This window comes from Schistocerca serialis, chromosome 1, assembly GCF_023864345.2.
Source record: "Schistocerca serialis cubense isolate TAMUIC-IGC-003099 chromosome 1, iqSchSeri2.2, whole genome shotgun sequence".
Lineage (NCBI taxonomy): Eukaryota > Metazoa > Arthropoda > Insecta > Orthoptera > Acrididae > Schistocerca > Schistocerca serialis.
The window spans coordinates 875113479-875141464 of record NC_064638.1 but is presented as its reverse complement, the minus strand read 5'-3'; the positions used below and the strand labels follow the sequence as shown (position 1 = coordinate 875141464).

At 39.6% G+C, this 27986-nt stretch overlaps 1 protein-coding gene across 1 annotated transcript in view; it reads right to left on the bottom strand.

Annotated features, from left to right (window-relative positions):
• The window catches only part of LOC126442591 (cilia- and flagella-associated protein 251-like), a 246814-nt gene that overhangs the window by 8995 nt on the left and 209833 nt on the right, over positions 1-27986 (bottom strand). Inside the window, exon 6 of the mRNA XM_050090718.1 lies at positions 15241-15353. Within this exon, the coding sequence (XP_049946675.1) occupies positions 15241-15353 (113 nt within the window). The remainder of the gene's footprint in view (positions 1-15240; positions 15354-27986) is intronic.

Genomic DNA, 27986 nt, shown 5'->3' with positions numbered 1-27986 from the left:
CCTGTATTGTTTATGCAATGTTCCTTTGGACATGTATAGTTTTGGAAATGTCTTCTTTCACAAGTAAATGCATGTCAATAAATGGTGTCTATGTCAAATTCACAAGACAATGGAGTTCATGAAGGTTCAGCATAAAGTCAAACACTGGAGGAGAAAAAACAGATTACTAGGGATTTTAATTGTATATGTTCAGAAAACACTAAACACATCAGAATTTTATCTTCAACAGTGACCAGTTACAGTGGAGAGTCATCTGCTGTAGTTGTCAGGGGACTAGCTGTATTTACTTAATTGAAACATAAAAACACACCACAACTCATACCACTCCTTTACTAGAAAATTAAACAGCAGAACAGCATAAAAACAAATGAGGAAACATAAGTCAGAGACTGCACCAGAGATAATAAATACAAATGGCAATCACTCACACACAACATTACACTGTAGGTAACACTGCACTCCACAACTCCCCCCTTAGTGTCAACGGTACTTTATGTTGAAATGGACATGTCATCTGGACCGGGTTACAATGGGTTGTGCACAGGCTGCTGGTGGTGCATTAGAAGTAGCCTCAGACATCCATTGAAGCTGATCTGTGATGTGCAGTGGAGTGGCTGGAGGTTTAGTCATGTTTTTAGTGTGTGTAGATGCATCCGTACCAGTGTAGGGAGCATGTAAACCTGGTTTGAGCCTGTCAACGGAGACCCATCACATCGACTGACTGTCTTGTCCTCCCTACTGATGACATGATAAGGTCCATCGTAGGGTAGTTCCAGCAGCTTGCGTACTGCATCATGCTGTAAGAAGACATATTGGCTTTCCTGATCCCTTGGAGCAATGGGACGTAATTGCCGGATTTGTGTATGCGTCTTTTGTACAAAATCTGCAGTGTCAATGCCGTTGTCTGGCACATAAGCAAAGAACTCACCGGGAAGTTGTACCAGCTGGCCATAAACAAGTTCTGCAGTTGTGGCGTTCAGGTCTTCTTTCAGCAACATACGGAGACCCAGGAGGACAGTGGGCAATGTCTCTGTCCACCACTGTGAGTCGTGGCAATGAAGCGACACTTTCAGTTGGCGGTGCATGTGTTCAATTAAACCGTTTGCTGATGGGTGATAAGCTGTAGTTCTAATGCACCTTGTACCCAGTAGGATAGAGAGTGCTTTGAACAAATATGACTCAAACTGTCTTCCTTGGTCTGTTTTGATTCGTAATGGCACTCCGAAATGGGCGATCCATCCCCTGAAGAATGCAGTCGCAACAGTTTCAGCAGTGATGTTGGTGATCACGAACACTTCTGGCCAGCGTCTAAAACAATCAGTGGCTATAAGGCAGTAGGTGTATCCTTCCGATGATGGGAGAGGTCTTACTAGGTCTAGGTGGACATGATCAAATCTCTGGTTTAGAGGAAGAAATGTGCCAAGAGGTGACCTAACATGCTGGCTAACTTTATTCTGTTGACAGGCCACACATTGTCGCACATATTGCTTGCAATCTTTGTCCATGTGTGGCAAGACAAAAGCTCACTTCACCATGTTGGTAGTGGCTCGTATTCCACGGTGCAACAAGTTGTGTAAAGGGGCGATTGTCTGTTGGCAAAAGTCAGTAGTCACGAAAGGTCTTGGTTTGCTGGTGGCAACATCACAATACAGCAGCTCAGTTGACAGTGGCGGTGTAATATGGCAGAGTTGTGGGCCCAATGGCTGCACCAACAAATCTCAGAGCTCAGTAACAGATTGTTGCACTATGGCGAGAGTTTCAAAATCAACTGCTTCAGTAATTGCTTCAATCCTGGAGAGTGCATCAGCTAGTACATTTAGTTCTCCTTCAACGGGGACAATACTCGTTGTGAACTGTCCGATATAGTCAAGATGTCGCAACTGATGTGGTGATGTCTTCTCAGGATGATGGCGGAAAGCAAATGTTAGTGGCTTATGGTCTGTGATGAGAGTGAACTGCTGTCCTTCCAACATGTGATGAATTTTCTTAATAGCAACATACGCAGCATACAGTTTGCGATCATATGTGGACCAATTCTGTTGAGATTGCGATAGCTTTTTACTGAAAAAGGCTAAAGGCTGCCAGTGCCTGTCTATTTGCTGTTGCAATGCAGCACTGATTGCAGTTGCAGATGTGTCGACCATCAGAGTGACAGGCACCCGCGGAACTGGGTGTGCTAACAATGTAGCTTCTGCGATGGCAGTCTTCGGCTTGTTAAATGTCAAATCGGCCTCACTGTCCCACTGGAGTTTGTCTTTCGGCTTTAGTGAACCTTACAAGAAATTATTCAGTGGTGCAGCTAGGAAGTCATGATTGCGAATGAATCAACGGTAAAAATTGGTTATGCCAAGAAATCTGTATAACTCTTTAACCATCATAGGCTGGGGAAAATTCAGTACAGCCTCTGCTTTCTCCTGTGGTGGCCATATTGGCCTTGAGCATTGATAGTGTAGCCTAGGAACTGTACTTCAGCTGCTCCAAAAATGCACTTTGATGGGTTGATGAGCAGGTCATGTGCACGTAAACAAGTGAAGATCTGTCGTAAGTGAGACAGGTGTTCTGCCTCTAAATTTGAAATGACCAAAATGTCATCAATATACACATAACAGAAGTCTAAGTAATGTGTCACTTCACCCATGAACTGTTGAAACGTTTGTGCAGCATTACAAAGTCCACAAGGTATTTGGGTAAATTCAAAGAGTCTGAATGGTGTGCAAATGGTGGTCTTAGCAACGTCATCGGTGCCATAGGTATCTGGTAAAACACACAAACTAAGTCCAACGTAGAAAAGATTCGCTTACCGTAGACACTGAAAGTAATATCTTCAACATGCGGGACTGTATAATGATCTGGTATGGTTCTGGCATTGAACTGCCTGTAGTTGCCACATGGACGCCATCCGTTATTCTTCTTTGGTACCACATGTCGAGGAGATGACCAACTACTGCTCAGTGGGTGGTAGATTCCTTGTGTTAGCATGTACAAGAATTCCTGCTTAGCTATCTTCAGTTTCTGGGGGGTCAAGCAGTGCAGTTGAGCATGTAGTGGTGGCCCAGGTGTAGTCAAAATATAGTGCACTGTTGAGTGCTGCACAAGTGCTAGTGTGGGAATCTGGCATGTGATTTCTGGGAACTGTCTGAGGAGCTCTACAAATGGAGAATCACGAGTAACCACTCATACTGCTGTGTCTTCCACACAACACACTCGACCTTGTCTAGCTAGGTTGGTAGCAGTGTCAAGAATGCGTTGGTGACGGAGGTCAGGCATGAGTCCATAAAATGATAAAAAATACGCTCCAAGTATGGGGTGCATCACATCTGCTACAACAAATTGCCATTCAAATTTGTGCGGCAGGCCTAAGTTCAAAACTAATGTGACATGACCATATGTTTTTATTGTGGAACCATTGGCTGTGAAAAGGTGGCAGTCATCACATTTGTGACATGGCAGACAGTCAGATGGATAGACTGACATGTCAGCACCCGTGTCTACCAAATACTGTAACTTTGTGCTATGTTCCATTACAAACAGTCGACGGCTGCCATCTGGAGAGCCAATGGCCGTCATCACTGACTTCCTGCTGAGTTTCCCTGTTCACATGGCAGTTTACACTTGCATGCTTTGGAACCATACCATCAGTGATGCCAACAGATTCTTGCTGATGAAGGTGAATGTCTGCACTTACCTGATGAGCAGTGGCGAAGAGATTGGCGGCTGGTAGTCTGGGTCCGTAATGCAGCTACTTGTACGGTGATCTTGGCAACCTGTGCTTATAGCATGGTGAGAGTGTTATCTGCCCGAGGTTGTGAGCAAACTGTTGCGACGCATGTAGATGGAAACATTTCTGCTGTGCAATTCACGGTTTGTGCGAGTGCATCCAGATCACCAGCACACACTGTCAATATTTTCTGCAATTCAGGTGGCAGGTGTGATAGCCAAATATTCAGCAAAATGTCATCACTGACCACATTGCTTGCTAATGTACGCAGTTGGCTTAGTAGCTACGATGGTGTGCGATCCCCTAGCTCCTCTGTGTGAAGTAGCTTCACCAATCTCTTTGCCTCAGACTGCGACAGACGGGTAATCAGAGCATTCTTGATGGTTGTGTAATGATCAGTACTTGGCAGTAACACCAATTCTGCGGCCATATCTTCATTGAGTGCAGAAACTACATAACTGTACTTAGTTTCATCTGTGGTTGTGTGTGCTAGCACAAATTGACTTTCTACTTGAGCAAACCACTGCACGGGATTCTGTTGCCAAAACGGTGGCAGTTTTACTGTTATGCGATTAATTACTCTGCCAGTAGACACTTCTGCAGTTAGTGGTGGGTCTGCCATTGTGAGTTACAGCGAAATGGAACATGGAAGACATGCAACATGGATGACACAGATGTTCATATTTAACTTGACCTGGAATGATACGGAGCATTAGTGAATTTCACATTAGTGACCGTCGGACATTATGTCGGGGTCACCAGTGTTGCGGGACTAGTCGTATTTACTTAATTGCAACATAATAACACACCGTAACTCATATGACTCTTTTACTAGAAAATTAAACAATGGAACAGCATAAAAACAAATGAGGAAACGTTAAGTCAGAGACTGCACCGTAGATAATAATTACAAATGGCAATCACTCACACACAGCATTACACTGGACGTAACACTGCACTACATAGTCTTACAGTAACCCACATGTTATCAGAGTAACAATTAATTATTTTTTTCCTTTTATCACAAAGTTGCAAAAGTAGACCCACCCAAACTCTCCCTTGACTGCTTAATTTTGCACCATGTAATCTGTAAATGAGTAATGTATGTAATTATTTGTTGTTGGTGACTTTCAATAATTATATTTCTTTATTTTGTTTGTGCTGTATATATTTTTTAATCTTATTATTCAATATAAGTCCTTACAATCCACTGATGGATGATGTAACAAGTCAAGCTGGGATTGCCTGGCTTATTCTCATTTAACTCTTGATGCAAATTTCGCTCTTTTTCTTTTACAAATCTCTTCTCACTAGTAATGCAAACAATATGTGTACATGAAATTAACTAATTACTTATTAAAGCAGTGTTTCACTAAATTTTATTATGCGCAATGTAATTTACAGTCTGTTCATGACAACAGTGTAAACAGTCTATTTGGAAAAATTTAGTTGAAGAGAGATTCGTAATCTACTATTCTTGTAAAGCATGTATTCTCATGATGTACTGGGACACTAGTCCATGAGAATAGCACACAAGTCCAGCATGTTGCAGAAGCACCCTCCTGCAGGTGATGGGTCTTTTGGAGCCACTCACCAACATTACCAGAGAACAACAACATTATGCTGTTTCCATCACCAAGTCTGACAGCCACTGTCATGATAAAGCAGCATTCCATTTGCCTACAGGCGGCACTCGTGCCACTACTAGGAGATGTGGCAAACATGCCACTATTTGCTTCCACTGCATCACCAGCAAGTAGGACATGCCATATCTATGTACCTGTGTAGTATGTATGCCAATGCACATCCTTGGAAAGTCAGTCCCAGCTGCTGCCTCAACCAGGACTACACACCTCTGACGTAACAAAGAGAATCTATCAGTCAGCAATAAGCCTCTGTCTCAATGACTTGGTCTTCATGGCCTGAGGTGCAAGACTTGGTATCTGCCAGTTTATGGAACTTAGTGCTTGTGATTAACAGACTGCCGTTCCCTTGTTGTATGTCTGTACTTGTTCTTATTCCACTCAACAGTGATAGTAGTCAGCACAACATGAACAACGTCTAGATTTTTCAGTTTGCTATAAATTCAAGAGACAATTCACACAATTTCAGAAGGTTTTCATATTCTTTATACAAGACTTACATGTCTGTTGAAATAAAGCTGATATTGTTTTGTAATAAACCTGGAAACTTTGTTTAGCTTGTGGATTCCAGCTGAGGTCACAAGACATGAGAATTGTACCCTACTAAAAATTGTTTGTTCCTAGATTGGCGTGATTTATGTGAAAGCCTTCATTCTCCGTTTTGGAGCAAACATTAAAGTTTTTCTGTAAATTTAGTATTTCAAAAGTCATTCCTACCAAAAAATTTTTGTTTTTCAGCATGTTCTGATCTAAAAATGATATTATTTCCAAAATTCAGTGCCATACTTTCATAGCCCTGGTTTTTCAGTTTCCAAGCAGGTATTGTTTCACTTACATATTCTGTTACTTTGTTAATTATTCCTATTGGAAAAGCCACTTCCTTGAAAATTCTTGGCAGACTTTGGGAATTCTTGTGCACATTACTACTTCCCTCTTATAAAGTAGTACCTGTTATTTTGTCATTTACTAACCATACATATTTTGGTGAAACAAATTTACTTCAATGCCTACAGTATTTTTTATCTTTCATTTTTCAATCTTCTAATGTTTAAAATGTAGTAGTCCTTTTTTTTACCATTTTGTAATTTATCTTATACACTGGTCTTTATATAGGTGGTGCACATAAAACCATAGTCCGTCAGAGGGCAGCAAAAATGGTCACAGGTTTGTTTGCTCCATGGGAGAGTGTCACAGAGATACTAAAGGAACTGAACCAGAAAGCTCTTGAAGACAGACGTAAACTACCTCACAAAAGTCTGTTAAGAAAGTTTAAAGAATATATTACAACCCTCTATGTATTGCTCACATATGGATAATGAGGATAAGATTAAAATAATTACTGATGCTCATAGGTATTCAAACAATCATTCTTCCCATGCTCCATATGTGAATGGTGTGGGAAGAAACCCCAATACCTGGTAAAATGGGATGTACTCTCTGCTGTGCACTTCACATTGGTTTACAGGGTATAGATGTAAATGCAGACACAGAGGAGGCATCCTTGAGCCACCTGTGGTCTCTGGTCTGTTATAGATGAGTATGGGCAAGATTTGATATGTAAGAACTATATAAATGTCTGTACCCTTACACACTTATGCTCAATATACTAGATAACCTCATGGTTCAACCAAGATACGGCATGCCACAACAAAAATGATCCTTTACAAATACTAAAAGGACTGTAATGTTAGACGGTTGTCAAAAAACACACTTCACACCATGTTTCTGCAGAATACAATCAATTCTGTTGGAAATACTACCTGCATAACACAAAATGGCTTAGGCATGACCTCATTAATTGCACCACTCATCTTATTCACAGTTGGTCAATAGTGCAACAATCATCTGATATGTCTTTCATTACAATGAATCTGGCATAAGATGACATTAAAGTGCACTAACTCAGATAATAAATTTTCAGAGTCTGAAATGACATGGGCCCAATGAACCAAGTTATGAAGTACCACTTCAAACTTAGAAGGGTGGTGACAACTATCAGCCTGAAGACACAAATCTGTGTGAGTTGGTTTTCAACACATGTACTATCAACACTCCTCCTGAACAACACATCAAGGAAGGGAAGGCAACCATTCTTTTTCATCACTATTGTGAAGTGAATATAAAGGTGGACTGAATTTAGATATTATAAACAGCTGTTTAAATTCTCAATTCCTTGAGGTCAGACAACCTAGGTATCTAAGAAATGCTGCCAACACCATGCACATTCCTTGAAATCTTTCATAAATAGACAGAATAATAGATGCCAAAGAGTTCCCCATTACAACTCCATCTGGCTGTTCATAGAACATACTGAATAAATAGTAAATGAAAGTCAAGAAACCGGCTTTTTATTTCAACATAAAACCTAATTCAATGAAGCACGGGAATGTGAGTGAAGAGGGAGACCACAGGAAATCATACTAAAATATCAGATTCATTCAAACACAATCCTCCTAACTGATATAAGAAAACCACAAGGTTCTTAATGTGATGTACACTTCGACCTATTAGTTGTCTCAACAGCACAGCAATGAGTTTTGCTACATGGTATGCTGCTGCACCAGTGTTACAGACTATATGCCTAAGAGGAGCCACTTGTTTGTAGATCTTCAGAAGTACACAAAATCTAGGAGAGGACATCACAATAAGAATTAAGACTTTGAATAGTCTCCTATGACAAGGAACTTTTTTCAGTGTGTTGTTAGTGTTCCTCTCAATCCTTTTAATTGGATCAGTACTGAGGCTGTGATACACTGGCTCAGATAGTGAACACTGCAGCTTTTGAATGTAATTCTGCTTATACAATAGTAATATTGAAGCAGGCAAGATAACAATATCAATATCCAGCATGAGGGAACACAAAACAGTCCTCTCAGCTGCTGTAATATTACTCTTGGGGAATATGCTCAGTCAACATGTCATGTTTCTTTCCTAACAACCTTGACAGTATCTGCAGATAGTTTAAAAATAGCCTGTTCAACAGAACTTATAAAATAAACAACTGGTAAAAATTTAGGCGTTAGACCATAGTTTAAACCTTTCTCCAGATCGAATAAAACTCTGTGATCTTAACCTCTTTCCTTTAGATTCATCACACAATATCTACTTTTCCAAGTCTTGGGAAAGTTCAAACTCAGCTGAATGCTGCACAGTTACAGAACAAAATTCCCATTGACTATGACAAAGATGTACCATACAATGAGTCTTAAGAAAATATGGGATTTTCAAAACACTCATCAAAGGAAGCTAAATCAAGTCCCTGGAGACAAAATCCTATTGTGAGTGACTATAATCGATCATTTTGGAAATAAGAGCCAAACCACCGTACTGCTTGATGTGATTATCAGCAGGAGAATTACTGTGTGCGTAACTCTGGGAAACATTCAAACAAAATTATGGTCTTGACATCATAACAAAAGTGAAAGTGCACATTGCAATCTCTGTCTTCTACTGTGTAATTTGTCTAACTTCTGAAAGCACTGATACTTGCCCCCCCCCCCTCCCCCCCTCCCCCATATAGGTAAAGAAAGTGAAACTTGAGATTCTCTCAGCATATAAAATGTTCAACCAACTTACAGTAATGTAGCCAGCTGAGATCTTCAACAACTGCAAATATTTTGACAGGTGCACACCCCATCTCTCTTTTCACTCTCATTTAAGTCTGATCATTACAGTTAATTGTAGTTAAGCCTATTTTGGATTAATGAATCTATTTTGATATCCATTGACATACACTTACTTTTTAATTAATGATCAGTTCTATGAACAGACAGATCAAGTGCGCGACTGCTATGGTCACAGGTTCGAATCCTGCCTCGGGCATGGATGTGTGTGATGTCCTTTGGTTAGTTAGGTTTAAGTAGTTCTAAGTTCTAGGGGACTGATATCCATTGACATACACTTACTTTTTAATTAATGATCAGTTCTATGAACAGACAGATCAAGTGCGCGACTGCTATGGTCACAGGTTCGAATCCTGCCTCGGGCATGGATGTGTGTGATGTCCTTTGGTTAGTTAGGTTTAAGTAGTTCTAAGTTCTAGGGGACTGATGACCTCAGATGTAAAGTCTCATAGTGCTCAGAGCCATTTGAACCATTTTGAACAGATCAAGTTATGATGGGGAGCAGACAGTGGTCATGTGTGTGGGTTGTGCTTATGTGAATGTGTGTGTGTGTTTTCTACATAAGAAGAATGCATTTTGGCCAAAAGCTAAAATGTATAGCAGATTTTTCATTGTGCCTGTCTGGGACTCAACATGTCCTGTATTTGGTGAGTAGCAATCCATCCTTTTTATAATATTGTTGTTACTCCATCCTGGACTTTCATTGTTTGAGAATTTAAAGAGCTTTTTAGAACATATTAATTCAGTCTGCCTGGATATTTACTTCACAATGGTGGTGGAAAAGGGTGTCTGCCTTTCCTTTCTTGATGTGTTGGTCAGGAAGTAGGTTGATGGTATGTTGGGACTCATCAGTTATAGAAAGCCAACTGAAAATTATTTGTATCTTCAGGGTGTGTGAAGGGCTCAGTGTGAAGGGGTGCTTCATACCTTGCTTCATAGTTCCCAAGTCATCATAGACCCTGGAAGTTTGTGAGTTAACACACTTCAAACTCATCTTTTTCCAGATCTGTTGTAGTAAACACACATGTGTTGCACCACCAACCAACCGTGAATCAGGTGGGTGATGGAAATAATTAGGTAGCACTAAGTCTATGGTCTTTTTGGCTTACACAGGTAGCATTTCCAACAGGATTCCTCATATTTTGGGGGAACATAGTGTGAAGTGTATTTTTGACTACCATCTAAGATTAGTATTGCTTTAGTGTCCTTAATGGATGAATGTTCACATATGTGGGGTGTCTACCATGTGCCTTGTAGTTTTGGCATGTCATACATCGGCCAAACCATGAAGACCATGGAGGATTGGTGTATTGAGCATAAATGTTACATATGCATATAACAGCTGAGCAAATCTGCTACTGCAAAACAATGCTTTGGTACCACTGCCCCATGAAACGTAACACACATATATTGTGCTGTACAATTTCAGCTACTGGGATAGTTTATGAATGAAAAAATTGAGATTAAATTAGCAAGTGACCTTATAAACAGAAGGCAGATTTCTCTTAATTTATGTCTGAAGTCTTGTTCTTTCTCTGGCCAAATAACACAATGACGAAGATAATGCTCTGTTCTCAACTGTTGTTAATTATTGTTCACTACCAATAACTTCTGACATTGGTAATCTGTGGCTGTTAAGTGCCACGACTTGTTTACAGAGTTTGTGTGTGTGTGTGTGTGTGTGTGTGTGTGTGTGTGTGTGTGTGTGTGTGTGTGTGCGTTTGTTGTCCTTCTGCATATACCATATTAAGTTCTTGGTCAGTGTAGCCAAGCATACTGAGGTTTTAAATTTGCTTGCACAGTGCTCTCTCATCACACTTGTGTCTAGAAAATGACAAGGTGTGCTTCTATTGAAATATCTGTGGATGTCATAGATGTCACCTGGCTGCAGTCCCTAAGTTAAGTTCTTACATTTATTATTTATTATTGAAAAGGCAAAAAGACATTCTCAAGCTTACATGGTTTAGATGTTTTTCAGTAACAGATTTTGCTCCTTTACTTCCTGCAGAACAACCAACAATAGTTTAGTTTATATGGAAACTTTTTTGCTAACTTCTCTTTCAATTCTGAATTCCTCATTATTCTGCTTGAATCTAATGGAAGCTGAAGAACTGATATATATTCTTTAGCATACTGAAATAGAAATAATCAATGGATAATTTCTCATGGACTGTCAGTACAGATTCTATCAAAACTGAATTGAAAACTTCCTCAAAACCTATGTCCCAGGAAAGTGGCAACTTGTGCAAATTATTCTGTTACTATGTTATTACTTGAAAATTTTCCATATTGTTACATCCATGTCCAAAGACAACAAGCTGCTTATCCTGAATAAAATCAAATACTTTTATGTGTTACTGATGACAATTTTAGTGAATTTTTTTACATTAGAAAGAGGAAGCTAACATATTTATGTAAGAACAGCAGCAGTAGTAGTAGTAGTTTTATTCAACCACAGATAAATTTCACAAAAATATTGGACCTGTCTCAGTATCACAGAAGAAAAGTATGTATTCATAGATTTACAGGTCTTGTTTGACATGGATGAGCAAATAGCTGGCTCTCGCATTGGGCATTGTAGTACGAACCATCATGGCCTTTACATTTTAATTTAAAGAAATTATGAAAAATATAATTCAGAGATGCCAGACAAAGATTAGAACCTCTACCTTCCCAAATATAAGGCCACTGTAACTTCATTCTATTTATGCCTAATGTACAATAGAGTCTTGTTCATACATTTGAGCAAAGTAGTTATTTCATAGTGTAGAAAGCTACCACTACACTGTTCATTCTCTTCTCGGGACCAATTGCTGCACACACGATATTCATATTATTTTATGTCATAAAAAGCTGATGCTTGACTATTCATTTCACAACAGCAATCCTGCACATACCACACACACACTATCCATTGGCAACAGGATCATGATGATGATGTTTGGTTTCCATTTTGTGTACCACAACTTTCTATTCGCTTGCCACAAAATTTGAATCAACAGCTCTCCATAACAAGTTCAGTGTGGAACTCAGAAAGAAGACAGGTGCAGTAATAAAAAACGCACAGCTCCTGTATCAAGTTTTCCAGGGAATATCTCACCTATTACCTATTCTGTATCATCTAAGTAGTCCTTAACTGTATAGAATGTATAGTTTACCTAGCACTTTTTACAGCCTTTTTAAATAACTTACAAGGGAACCCTCCATACTGTAAATCGTGGATTTTTATGCGCTTCAAATATGTTGTAGAGGCACTTACCCTGAGTACCTGGCTATCTGCTTTTTAGGAATGGGCCTTGGTTTTTGAGAAAATCGATTTTGAAGTTCATTGCGTGCTTTGCATACCTGTAACATTAAGATATATTCTGAGCAATTCAGTGTTGTGCAGTGGTAAAGTTTCATGGCTACTGCGCTTGAGGTACCGTATTCAAATGCTGCTGGCGCACACCTTTTTTTTCTTCCAAAATCGCCCGAATTTTTCAATTTTATTTCAAAGAATATCAACAAACAATGAAAGGTGTGCAAAATTATAAAGATATATTCAAATGCTAATTTTTTATATAATCATTCCGGTTGTGGTTCACAGTTGGAGTTCCAAATGTTCGTACAACAGTCGCTTCTTGTATTACCTGAATTCGATCTCTGCCCATTTATGTATGCAAGAACTGTCCAGAAAATTTGGTCCTAATGTTCAAAAACGAGTAGATGAATTAACTGGGAAATAAAGAAATGTAGTCATGTCCTGCACGAAATCTGGGAAGTTCACAAAACTGGTGTAAGAAAAATTTTTGTGTTATGTCATTCTTCCGTACGTGGGACAGAAGAAATTTTTGTACATTATCGATTCATTGGGAGGGCAAACCGATTCAATTTTATACAATCATCTATTCACTGATGAAAGGAAAGTGAGCACCTGCACCCTAAAAGTGGTCCCACCAAAGTGCACTGCTTACTGCCAGCCCTGCGAAGTTTATTTTTACCGACAGGTGAAAATCTTCATGAAAATTATTCAGAATGCTCCCGACTTGATGAAAGACAATAGAGAGATCGCTTCCAGGGAAGATTTGATAAAATTACATTCACTAATCCTACATAAATTCAGCGCACCTAATTTTGAAAGCATGATTAGATATGCATGGTTCGCATTGAAATTAACAGATGAAAGAGAAATCTTTCTGAATGCAAAAGAATTGTGTTTCCTTGTATCATTCATGAAGAAACCATGCACCTGCAAGACAGTTGATTTCATAAAATGGGCATGGTGCTGCGAAAATTTGTGCTTCAGTTGTTTCTATGATAAGTATCACCCACAATATTGTTCTGGCACATCAAGCAATGTGGACAATGAAAAATAAGATTTTGTAATATTGTATGACAGAAAAAATTAATTTTTATGTTTATACTTTTGCACACCTTACACTGTTGATATTCTTTGAAATAAAATTGACAAATTTGGTCAATTTTGGAAAAAAAAAAATGTACACCAGCATGGTAGCCATGAACCTTTACCGCTGCACTATGCTCACTTGCTCAGAATATATAGGATGTATGGGTGTAAATAGTGCGCAATGATTTTCTCAAAAACCAAGGCCCGTTGCTAAAACCAGATAGCCAGGCACTCAGGGTAAGTGCCTCTACAACATTTTTGAAGCACAACCAAATCTGCAATTTACAGCATGGAGGGTCCACTTGTTAGTTTTAGTAATCTCTTAATATTTTAGGCAATTTATATTACAATTTTATTCCTTGCTATAAAATGCTGTTTAAGTTTTACATTTGTCCTTTCTTGGTAAATATGAGGGGCAGTCAAATGAAAAGAGCACACACAACACAACAGAACATGGAATGGTTACATTCAAAGGTAATCAATCACCACACATGTTAAGACATTTATCTCACTGGGAGATAACATTATCAATTTCTGTTTCATCTCTGGCAGTTCCTCAGGCAACTGAGACCAAAGTCCATGCATGTCTTTCTTCAGGTTGCCAGAGATGTGAAAATTGTATGGTGGAAGATCTGAGCTGTACAGAGGATGTTGCAGTGGTTCCAGATCAGATCACTAAAATGTAACCTTCATCCAATTGGTAGTGTGATGGCAGGTGTTACTGTGCAATAGAATGATCCTGTCCAACAATCTTCCAGGGTGTTCTCATTTTGTGGTCCACCAGAGTTTCAGCAAAGTGTTTTCATAGGGCAGTGCACTGATTGCGCTTCACACTTGAGGAACTCAATGAGCAGAGGACTCCTGCAGTTAAAGGAGGTCATCATGACCTTACCAGAACCTGTATGAAGACCTTTTGATCCCTTTGGCAGGGCAAGATGTCGGAAATTTCCACTGTTGGCCCTGCTTTTTGCCCTTAGAGTTTTGGAATGCTGCCAGAGAGAATAATCCTGTTGCATGATCAACACTTCAGCGATTTCAGTGAGAAGTACTGCAACCTTCTCCATATAGCCCAGATTTTTCACCATGTGTTTTCACATCTTTGGTGTCCTGAACAAAGACTTACATGTATGTCAGTTAGAGTTGGACCAAAAAGGGCAAGAGTGGTTCTGCATGGATCTGTCAGTGACGACCAACGTTCTAATAAACAGGATCTGTTCATCTTGCCTCCCAGTGGGACAAATGTCTTAATGTGTGTGGTGATTACTTTTAAATGGAACCATTTTATGGTCCCATTGTGCTGACTATTCAGTCTAGATCTTGTTCTATTGGACATAAATGTAAAACACTAAAATGTGTCCCACCGACTATTTAATTACTTAAATTCCTTGCCTGTAGTTCAGAGAATAAAATTAATTTTTGATGTAAATTTGTATCATACAATGGAAAATTATCATTGGGCTGCACCACTTCTTAGATTGAGTTAATTATGATTCTTGTCCATAATAGCTAGGGATAAAACAAGTAGTTCAGAAAGAGTTCTCTGAAGAGAAAATCCTAAAAGTTTGTATATCTCTTGTAGGTTTTGTACTGCAGGATGAAGTCATACTTGCTGATGTTCATAAAGGTTGGGGATTACAGAGATTCTTGTTATGGCCAAATGCTGCAGAGCTTTACTACAATATTTGTTCCATAAACATACACTGAACCATTATCATTTTGTGAGTTGTTATTTTTCTCTCTGTATTAGGTAGTTTATAAGGAATTTTCCAGTGTTGTATATATTGAAAAATTAAAAGTAAAATGATAGATATTTATCTGTTTCTAATTCACAAATGACAGCTCGAAGGATTTTCATAATATTGGTCTTACCCATGTCATAAATGTGACACCATTTTCACCTGTGATAAGGAAATGTTCATTTCTCTTAGGCCGAAATGTAACATTCTTGACAACACCCAGATCATTTCCCAGTTGACAGCTGGCTGTAAAAGGGAATAAATTCATTTTACAATTAATCATAATGATAGGACTTTGTGTAATGGTATTTTATTTACAAAATTAAAATATCACTATACAAAAATTAAAAAGTATCTGCACAACATTTCAGGAAACTAAAATTCAGAATTGAACAACATATGTAAATATGTCATACTAGTGAGCCAGGCAGTGCCTTGTAACTGCTAAATATAAATGAGAATTGGACATATGTCCTGATATTCTTCCCTCCCCCCCCCCCCCCTCCCCTCCCTCTTTGTGTCCATCTCCTCCTCCCCAATCTCACACTCTCACTGTCCATGCCCTACATCTCCCTCCTCTCTCATCACTTCCTCCCACTTCTCTCTGTCCATATCTTTGTCACCGCCTCTCTTTCTCCATCTCTTCTTCCCCCTCTCTCTGTCTATCTCCTCCTTCTCCTTCTCTCTGTCCATTTCTGCCCCCCCCCCCCCCCCACCTTTGTCCATTGCAGTGAAACATGGGCCATTAGTGAGAATGACCTATGTTCCACTGAGGACGCTCATGCTAATGAAAGGTTATCATGTCTCTTATAATCTTTTTATGTTGTGGAAAAAAATCCTCTGTGCGCTTCTGAACTGTGATCTGTGAATTTGGTATGTATGCAGTGACATAACACAGCAGCAGCAAGGCACAACATGGTGAGTGTGATAGCACTTGCTGGATGTAGATGTTTATGCCTTGGTAACTCCCCTTGAAGGTGTCATGAGCAGCTCAGAGAAAATGTTCATAGGACAATGTAAATTCTCAAGACAAATGAAAATTTTAAATCTTAGATCTGAAGTTGAGGTCTCATGCGATCAGGTTTAGAGATCAATGAGTTCGATCTTTGGATCTGTCTTCATAATTGATGTAAATGAATGAAACAATACAGAAGATTATGGCTGACAATGTGTTTGTCATTCAATGTCTAGAAGTAGTAAGACACTCTCTTTCAGCCTCACCCTGCCTGGATACAAAGTCAAGAAGAATAAGTTCATGCACAGCCATGGTATGGAATAGTTGAACCATTACACAAGAAAAAAGACAACCATACTGGAAGAAGGACAATCAAAAGTAACTTAGACCTCATCACACTGACTGATCCACCACAAAGCGTTCCCTACTCATGGTGTTACAGCCAAGGCACTGCACAAATACAGGAGGAAACATGGAAACATAAAACCATCACCTCCTCCTCTCTGTCTTTGTCCTGTAGCTTTGTGTATTGCTACTGCAAACAAACAATTTATTTGTAACTGAAGTCACTTTAAAATTAATGCATGAATTGTTTGTCATTTTTATTACATGGAGTACAAGAGAGACATTTCTAGGTACTGGATCTGCGGGGACAGTAGTCAGTGACATTATTTCTCACACTATGTATGTTTATTGGAAGTGTCATGCTAAACTTTGAAGTGAGTCACTCAACAACTTTCGAAATTTTTAATAATAATGTTTTAATAAAAATATATAGTTTATATCTGTTCAATTTTTATTAGGACATTTTGTAAAAAAATTGAAGTAAATTGGTAAATAATAACTTTCTGAGGATTTTGTAACAATGTTTCATTTATACTTTGTAATACAAGATTATATAGCCTATGTCCGTCCAATAAAGATTTGGAGTAAACTGGACAATAATTTTTCCAGATTTTTACTAACAATGTTTCCCCTATTTGCCCATTATGTATTATATAAATATTTATAAATATCATACATATTAAAGTATATAGCCTATATCTGTCTGAATGTTCATTAGAACGTTGTGTAAAAATTTGAAGTAAATCAGTGAAGAGTTTTTTGAGAGTTATGGAAGCCTCTTGTCTTTGTATAGTAGCATAGATTTATAACTACTTGTTTGACTTAAGGGCAGGCACAGGGCAAAATTGAGGAAAATTTCGAATTTTTTTATTACATAATTTATCAGATTATTTGTTTAAGAATAACACTGCAAAGTTTTATAATCAAATTCAGGTTGTAAATATGTTTTAAGAAAATTTGTTTGGGTGTCTGCATCTGCCACACCCCCTGTTTCTATGCTATGATCCACACCTTCTGTATGCCAAAAATTGAAACAAATTGCAATGAGTCTGGCAAGCTGTGAGGAAGATTATCTTTGCTTATTCCTTTGTTTACAATGTGGTTTTATTAATAGTATGTGCTACAAACTTATTTCAGTTTTAGTTTTGCATATATCAAACTGTTTCACTTGAAATGGGTTGTAACAGTGGACACATATATTCAAAACAGTGAAGAAATGTCAAATTTCACATGTAAAAGCTACAGGAAATTTAAATAACAGTGTTACAGATGATGCTCTTAAGTGTGAAGAACATTGTGTATGCCTTCACAGCCGGCATCTTCATTATTTAAAATTTCTGGGCTGGGAGACCATGGTTGATCTGTAAAACTTCTTTTTCCTGACATTTTGTTGCCAACTGTGGGCAACATCTTCCAAGATGAGTCAGTGACTGGCTGCCAGCCCACGGAGGTCCCATTTGTATAGAGCACATAGAGGGCAGCACCATATGGCATGTGGGGCTGACTGTAAGTCTCTCTCTGACTAACATCATTATTCTCAATTGAAGGAAATCAATTGTCACATCATTGGTGCAAAGTTGACCACCACACGTTGTCTAACTTTAAACCTTCCTCTTTTTGATTAAAATTATTGTGGCATTTCTGAATCTCAATAGCTTCTTTATACATACGTGCATAATAATGAAATGTCCTGGCTAGCACGCTCGTCTCACAAAATTTTATTTCATGATCACCATCTTTAAAAACATGTTCTGCTACAGCTGATTTGTCGGTATTTCCCAGTTGACAGTTCCTTTTGTGTTCATTTATGTGGGTATTGACACTTGTTTTCATTGTTCCAATGTAAATTTTCACACAGCTACACATAATTTTATTCACCCTAAGAGATGCTAAGGGGTGTCCAGCATCTTTTGCCGATCTTAAACACTCACTAATCTTCTTGGTGAGTCTTAAGATTGTTTCAACTTGAAACTTGGCCAAAACATTCTCAATATGGTCTGTAATATTGCGAATAAATGGAAGAAAAACTTTTCCAACTGACAGTTGTTGTTGTTGAATGTGTCAGACACTTTTTTTTTTTGGGATGGAGTGCCTCATATGTAACGCTTTTAAGCATATTCAAATGACAATATTTTGTACTAAATGTGTAATAATATGATTATGTGATTTATATATGTGCTTATTTGCAATCAGCATGAGGCAACTTTTTACAAAAATATATGCATTGACATTGGAAATTGCTGTTCGTGCACTAGTATCATGTAAATTTTATATAAATTAAAATAAGTAATGTAAATCATGGTACATTAAAAAATTCTAATGACAAGAAATGTTCTCTTGCAGTGTAAAAAACATAAATTACAAAAATTCCAAGTACATGCTACCAACACTGAAACACTTGTATGCGACATTTCAATAACATGTCCATTATAATTATCACGTGTTTTGAAAACATCGATGCAATTGGCCGCTGTCCATCGCTGTCAATCGCCGTTGCCATCACCCAGTAGTGGGCGGGTGGTACACATCTTCTTTAACACCAGCATCCATATGCCGTTTAATTTCACACCCTCCTCCTTACGGTTGAAATTATTTGGGTGTTTAGCGATTTTGATTGCCTCCCTCTAGAGCCTTTTGTAATATCCGCTTGTGGCCGCTAGTACTTGCATCTCCTCGAAACGAATATTGTGGTTCCCTGGCTGGAAAGCATGCTCATTAACATCACCACAGCTGTATGGGATCCTATACACTCCAGCTTTTTCCAGTGGTTTGCGAGCGTCCTTGGCAGGCTTAAGGTGTTGGGGCAGCGTGGGTGCGCGCGGACACGGAATTTAGCGGCAGTCAGTAGTGAGCCAGTGGGTGTGTTGGACCTTCCATTGAGCTACGGACCCCCTTGAAGATGTCTCCCGCAGTCGGAGACGAAACGTTGGGAATCAACACAGAATTCATCAACTGACCACAGCATAACAGCCCGGATAATTATAATGGACATGATATTTCCAGCCGTGAAAGTCTACATTTTAATATTTCAATAACAGTAAAGCAACCACGGCATAACAGCCCGGATAATTATAATGGACATGATATTTCTGGCCGTGAAAGTCTACATTTTAGTATTTCAATAACAGTGAAGCAAATCAGACAAATTCATGAACTGAAAAAAATTACACACATCAAAATGGAATATCTCAAGCAGATAGTGTAACATGTCCAATATTACTGATTTTTTAAGGTTCTGAGCTTGTTCAGATCACTAATAGTAGTTTTGACCATTTGTAATGCTACATCATCTACACTTTGAAAGTTTAGCAAAAATTTTCTACTGGTTGTTGCCTTACATTTTATGAACTTTCCAACTTAATCTATACCTTACTGATGGTCGTGCTTAAACAATTCTCTCACACCCATTACTATGCACCTAATGGTTTATAAGGCCTTTACATAACAATTTACATTAAAGAGATGTTTTAAATAAGAAGACATATAGTTCACTAAAAACAATGTACCATTTCTTTATTTCACATTTCTTCTTTTTTTCATCATTCTGACTACTAACTTTAATTACTACATCAAACTTTCCCTGTTCCTTGCTGCATTCTTCCATTTAGGAAATGAATACTAAACTTTCAATCAAAGTGCCTCTATTACAGTTTACTGTGTCCATTTGCTAGCAGCAATACCTACTCAATCCCACATTTAGACATCCAACTTTGATTCATGAAGATGATTTCATGGCTAAACAAGCACAACGTTTCCACATCATTTTACATCCTGCAGTCATCCATGAACAACTTACAACTACGAGATCTCATGAATAACTACAGTTATGATGGTAACATTTCAATGTGATCAAAAAGACTGACAGCTTACTCTAAACATGGACGTACATAAGTTTTACATATCAGTAAACACAAAAATTTAATATACTAAAGGTGATTCATTCCTCCATGAACCATGAACCTCGCCAAGGAGTAGGTGACCATCCTTCTGGGGCACCAGGACTCCCGGCAATGGCCCTTGCTGAGGCTGGGTGGCACCCGTGGGGAGAGCCCCTGGTCGGAGTGGGTGGCAACAGGGTGGATGAGCCGCAATGAAACAGGTTAAATCGAATCAAGCTGGTGGACGCTTGGCCCTAGTTGTCTGAAAGCATGTCAGGAACAATTTTGATGCTGCGACCTATGATTCCCGATTGTTCCCCTCCCTGGCTACACCATGGGAGGACCATCGGGTGATCAGATCTCAAGAGCCATATTTGCCTCAGTACCTCGTTTGCAGCAGGACTGATGAAGAGACCTTTCAGGCAATGAAGCCCCAGTTTTTTGTCGACCATCTTGAAGATAGGTTTGGGGAAGTGGTGGCGTTGTCCAAAATGCATAGCGGGTCGATTTTGATGCAGACGGCCTCCCTAGCCCAGTCACAGGCACTGCTAGCCCGTGACAAGCTAGATGACATCCCACCTTGCTGAGCTCTGACTGCTTATCAGCCTTCACCCGTTCTTCTGCATTGCTTTGTCACTGCCATGGCATTGCTCTTTTGGGCACCACCCCAGATGGGCCTTGAATAAGGCTGACTGGGACTCGTTCGCCTCCATTGCCATTATTGAGCCTCTTTCTAATGATGCCATTGATGTGGTGATTCACAAGATAACTAGCAGCATCGTTTCTGCAGCGGAATATGCAATTCCCTGTTCTTCCGGGTCCCCTCAGGGGAGCACTGTGCTTTGGTGGTCACCAGAGATCGCTGAGGTAATTAGAGATTGGAGGCACGTCCTCCAACGTCATAAGTAACACCCATCACTGGAACACCTCATTGCCTTTAAGCAGCCCCATGCCCAGGCCTGACCCTTATGTGCCAACAGAAGCAGAAGTGCTGGGAAAGGTATGTCTCCACCATTGGCATCCACACCTCTCCATTGCAGGTTTGAACCAGAATTAGGTGACTGTGGATATCAGACTACCGTCAGTGTACCTGGGCATTCCCTGAATGGAGCAGACTGTAATGAATCATACACAATTGCAGAACTCTTTGCAGAGCATTATGCTCAGAGTTCCACTTGTATGAATTACCCACTGGCGTTCTGCTCCCTGAAAGAGCGGTTGGAACATAGAAGCCTTTCCTTCCATATGCACCACTCCAAAGTGCTCTAGCCGCTTGCCCTGATATGGCTCCTGGGCTGGATCGCATCCACTGTCAGATGCTCAAACACCTCTCGGTGCACAGCCAGCGACACCCCTAGACCTTTTCAACCATATCTGGGTTGAGGGTGAGTTCCCCTCACAATGGCGGGAAAGTGTCATCATACAAGTGTTGAAACCTGGTAAGAATGCACTGGAGGTGGACAGGTACCATCCCATTAGCCTCACCAACATTCTGTGCAAGTTGCTTGATAGCATGGTGAGCTGGAGGTTGAGTTCGCTGCTTGAGCCTCGGGGCCATCTGGCTCCGTCTCAGGGTGGGTTCCATCAGGTATGCTCTGCCACCGACAATCTGGTCTGCCTGGAGTCTGCCATCCATACAGCATTTGCCCTCCATCAGCATCTGGTTTCCATCTTATTTGACATGTGGAAGGCATACGATACAATATGGCGACATCACATCCTCACCACACTTCATGGGTGGGGTCTTAGGGGCCTGCTACTGATTTTTAAAATGGCTCTGAGCACTATAGGACTTAACATCGATGGTCATCAGTCCCCTAGAACTTAGAACTACTTAAACCTAACTAACCTAAGGACAGCACATAACACCCAGCCATAACGAGGCAGAGAAAATCCCTGACCCCACCGGGAACTGAACCCAGGAACCCGGGTGTGGGAAGCGAGAATGCTACCGCACGACCACGAGATGCGGGCCTGATTTTTATTCAAATTTTCTATTGCTTCATCCCTTCCGCTTACAAGTTGGTTCCTCCCATAGTTCCTCCCGAGTCCAGGAGAACGGTGTCCTCCAAGGCTCTTTCTTGAGTGTCTGCCTCCTTTTAGTTGCTATCAATGGGCTCGCTGCAGTCGTGGGAACATCTGTATCAGGTTATTTGTATGCTGATGACTTTTGCCTGTACTGCAGTTCCACTGGAATTGCAGTTGCTGAACGGCAGCTGCAGGGTGCTATCCACAAGGTGCAGTCTTGGGCCACAATGAACGGCTTCCAGTTTTTGGCTGCCAAGACTTGTGTCATGCATTTCTGCCGGTGTCACACAGTTCACCCTGAGCCACGGCTTTACCTTGACAGTGAACCTCTTGCTGTGGTGGAAACGAATCAGTTTTTGTAATTGCTTTTTGATACCCAGTTGACTTGGCTCCCCCGTATTCGAAAGCTTAAACAATCGTGCTGGCGGCATCTGAACACTCTTTGTTGCTTGAGTCACACCAGCTGGGGTGCCAATCGGTCTACCCTTTTCTGACTGTATCAGGCGTTGATTCAGTCCCGTCTTGATTACGGGAGCCTGGCGTATGGTTATGCATCACCTTCTGCATTTTGGTTGCTTGGCCCCATACTTCATTGCGGGATCCGACTCACAAATGGAGCTTTCTGCACAAGCCCTGTAAACAGCATACTTGTGGAGGCTGGTGTCCCTCCATTGCGGGTCCGGCACCAATGACTACTGGCTGCCTATGCTGCACATGTTTGTAGCTTGCCCCAGGCATCCAAATTACTGTCTCCTGTTCCCCACCTCGGTCATCCATCTTCCTGAATGGCGGTACCAGTCAGGGTGTACGATTGTGGTTCACTTCCAGTCTCTTCTCTCTGGGCTTGAGTTTTTCCCTCTCCCACCTCTTTTCTGGGCTCATATACATATACCCCCATGGTGTGTGCCCAGCCCATGCCTTCAGTTGGATTTGTCACAAAGACCGAAAGACTCAGTCCCTCCATAGGCCCTCCACCGACACTTTCTTTCCATCCTTGCCACGTTTTCCGCCTCTGCCATAGTCTATACCAATGGTTCAATGGTTGCTGATCAAGTTGGTTATGCTTTTACTCTTGGGGAAGAATCTGAGCAATTCTCATTGCTGGATGGCTGCAGTGTTTTCACTGCAGAGCTTGTAGCCATCTCTTTCACCCTAGAGTGTATCTGCTCCAGCTCAGATGAGTCCTTCATTATCTGTAATGACTCCTTGGGCGGTTTATGAGCTATCGACCAGTGTTTACCTCATTCTTGTCTAGTGATGGCTATCCAGGAGTCCATCCATACTCTTGCCCGTTGCGGCTGCTCGGTGGTTTTTGTGTAGACCCTAGGTCATGTCGGCATCCTGGGTAATGAACATGTTGACAGGCTGGCCAAACAGGCTATCAGTACACTGGCCCTGGAGATTGACCTTCCAGAATGTGATCTCCAGTCAATATTGTGGCAAAAAGTCTTTTGTGCTTGAGTGCTGAATGGCACACCCTGCCTTCACCCAACAAACTTCGGGTCCTTAAGGAGACGACCGGTGTGTGGTGCTCCTTCTTGCGGACCCTTTGAAAGGACTCCATTGTACTCTGCTGGCTACACATTGGCCACACCTGGCTGATGCACGGTTATTTATTGCACCATGAGGACCCACCTCTCTGTCGCTGTGGTGCAGCATTGACAGTGGCCCACATTTTGTTGGACTGTCTGCTTTTAACTGCACTCAGGCAGACATTTGCGCTGCCTGATCTGCTCACTGCACTTTTAACGAATGACGCTGCCACATGGTGTTTAGTTTTGAGTTTTATTTGCGCAGGGGACTTTCATCACTCAATCTGAGGCTTTGTGTACTTTTTGTGTTGAGTCTGGCCTTTGGCCTACGGTTTTAGATTGGGGATTTTAGTGTGTCTCTTGGTGGTTGGCTTTTTGTTTTTTTGTTTCCATGGTCGGCCAACCACTGTAACACTCTGTGTGTTTATAATTCCTCTTTTCTGGTCTTTATCTTTGTCTTTCTTGTTCTGCGTCATCCCTTGTCATCTCTGCTGCTTGTTTTTCTTCCTAATGAGTGTTTTATGCTTGTGGAAAAATCTGGTCCCTTCAACCCCCACAAACCAACCAACCAGCCATACTAACGTTGGTACTGCAAATGATTAAAATCAAAAAGCATTTGTGATTTAAGAATTTTTTAAATATCATGGCAAATCTTGCCAATGATACAACTGGCTAACACCTGTTGTAATCACTGCATAACACACACCAGAAACCTACACCATAGAAGAAGAATGTACTAATGGCAAAGCTAAATGAAGAATGAAAAGCTAAATGAAAAATGGAAAGCAATGGATGAGGAAGTGTTACATCCAGTAAGAAATAAGATTCCCACTTCTTACTTCACTAATGGACCAGAAGCCTGTAGTAAAACATTTGTGTACAAAACTTTGTGTCACATTTTATGAGGTGAAAAAAAAGATTGTTTTAATAGTTGTATGGACAGGCATCACTGCCAGTCTCCTACTAGGGGGATGCACATCATTAAAATTTCACACTACCTGTACACACTTTGAACTCATTGGTCTCACAGATTCACACTGAAACAAAGGATGCACAACCTTTTCATGACTCTCATCTCATGATATGGGACGAGATTCCAAAGACATGCTAAACGTTGTCAATCAACTTTTAAGGGACATGATGAAAACAGTCTCCATTGTGCAAGCAAAATAATTCTGTTTGCTGGAGATTTCTTTTGAGTATCACTTCTTGCTAGACATGTCAATAGAACAGTCACTTTTGAAACTATAATTAAATGATCACCCTCATAATCTCATCTTGAAATTCAAAAGTTGCCTTGAAATATGAGGGCAAATGGTGACCCCATTTTCAATGAATGGTAACTTAAATTTGGTAATGATGATACAGAAAATCAAACAGAATAATTCAATGAAGTGACCAAAATTCCTAAACATTGTAATTAAGATAGTCCTATTACCACCATATTCAGTGATACGGAAGTCAACGAACAAAATGTTTTACAATTCTATTCAACAGTGATTCTATGTGCAAAAGATGATGTGTGTACAACAATTAATAAATATATCAATTGCAGTTTGTTGCCTGGAGAGGCAAAGGTTTACTCAATTCTGATTCTGTCTAACTTGAAGAAATAAACAGCATTCAATTGTACCCTTTAGAAATCTTAAACTTTTTAAATCCATCCATTCTACCACCTCATTAATTGTTTTTAAAGAAAAATGCTACTATTATGTTAATTAGAAATCTTAACATTAATTGAGGATTAATTAATGGTGCAAGATTAGTGGTAACTGAATCAAGCAAGTACATCACCACTGCTAAAATCATTGACTCTGATAAAACTGAACTCAGCTCATACCCGGCATGAACCTCACATCCTCTGATCCAACCATGTCTTTCCAAATGATAAGAGAACAATTCCCAATAAAAGTAGCCCTCACTATCATCATTAATAAAGCACATGGAGAACTATAAGTGGCTTTTGTATGAGATTGCACATTCAGAGATATTTATATTTGTGCTAAAGACACACTCAGCTAAAAGTAAACAATGATCACATGTTAACTGTTAACATTATTTTCAAAGAAGTTTCATCAAATTAAAAAGTTTCAAAAAATACAATCAATCTGACAAAGACAATATCTGCCAACAATATCTATGTCTTACATTTAAGCATACTGTATATAATGATACTGATTTTTTTACAGTGAAACTACTACTTGTTACTACTATTCAAAATGTAATACCCTTTATCAATAAATACTTGCACTCACTTATTTCTCCAAAAGTATATTACTAATCACTGACTGATCAGGAGAGAGTATGAATTATTCACATGGGTCAACTCGTATATAGTAAAATGGCAAAGGGTCAAATACTATCAACTTTCAAAACTGGTGACATAAAATTTGAATCCAGGTGTAGACATCTTCTTACTAAGTAAAGGACATCAACTAAACAGAATAACAGAGTTCACTACTAATAACCTATCCTCCTTCAGTTATCAATAAATGACATGACAGCTTACCTACTATGTAATTATAATGTAAAGCTTCCCTCAAGTAATCCGTAAGACATACATACTTATCGTCATATTCTCTTGATACCTGATGTCCGTTATAGTGGACATAGTTTTCTGTCCTGCTATCAAACATTCTGCACTTTCCCTCACAATACCTGTAGTCCATTTCAAGGAACAGTATGGCTCAGCCACTGGTGGGAGAAATAGTCACTACAATCACTTGGTGCCAAGTAGCAGCTTTGTTTATGATGTATTAACCCGGCAGGCAAGTGCTCCTATGTTATTGTGTTTTTTGAAACTTATTTCATTAAAATATGTTCCTATTGTACCCAGCATCTGTGATAGTTGTTTATGGCTTTGCTGTTTTGATAGTTTTACATCTTTCTTTATTTATGGTTACAAAACTGTAATGCCCATTGTAATGGGTGCTGGGACTTTGTGTCACATTTTTGAGCATGGTTCTTAGGCATCAGTGGTGATTATCTTCCATAACTTCCAATAAATTTCTTGTTGTGATTGTGGATCAATGGCATTATCTGACGCATTATTATTATTTTTGTAAACAATGTAGGTACTATGTTAATATGGTCATTTTTAGGACAATAATGAAGTCATGACAACAAACAAGATTTTTGCAAATCAAGAACATTGCTCTGCTGACCAGACAGTAAGAGAAGACTAATTTCTGTTGTAAAATGGCATGATCAAAAGCCAGCCATAACTGCATTGACCAAGATTGAGAAGAAGCCTATGAATCAAAGTAAAAGGTGGTCAAAGGAAGATCTGAGATACAACCAGGTCCCTGGTCCAGAAGTAATCAGCTGCTACAACAACAATATGGGATGCATGGACTTGATTGACAGGAAAGTGGAATGTAAAAGTTATTTTGCGCTTCACAGACCTGGGAAAGATGAGCCAAAGCAGAGTATCCTGCATAATCTTGATTTCAAACCAAGAACTGCAGAGTATTTGTTAAGTGGCCAAGAGAAATAGCATTCTGAAGAAGAAGATTAGAATTCAACTTCTAAATGGTGAACACTATTGTCCTCACAATCACACTCACATGCTGTAGCTCATTTGCAAGAAATGACTGAGCTGAAAAATGTCATGAGGTACAAGAACACTGGCTGCATCATGAAAAACAAAATAATGTGCCAAGGCTTTTCCGCTTTCCTCTGTCTAATATCACAGACAATGATTTCTCTGAACCTCATCAGAAATAAAATTGTCAAAATTTATATCTTTTTTTAAAATTTATAAACAGTGTATGATATGAGTGACATCTGCCTAATAAGATTGTATTTTGTTAAGTACACTACCACTAAAGTATTTGGTTTTTTTTTTTTTTTTTTTTACATTTTCATTCTCTTTCTAATGCTCACTTGTATGTCACCAAGACACAGTGTCCACTATAATGGACAATATAGAATATCACTTTATTTTAATTCTAATATTTTTGTGAACTCCCATTTATTATCTCCTGGTTAACAGACACTTCAAATCTGTTCAAAATAAATTCAATGGCCCTGGATTTAAAAGAACTTAAAAAAACAATAAGGAAGCTGGTGATAATGGGGTTAAGGCAAAGCTATGCAAGGCTCTAAATAATGACATCATTCTGAAACTGAAAAATATAAT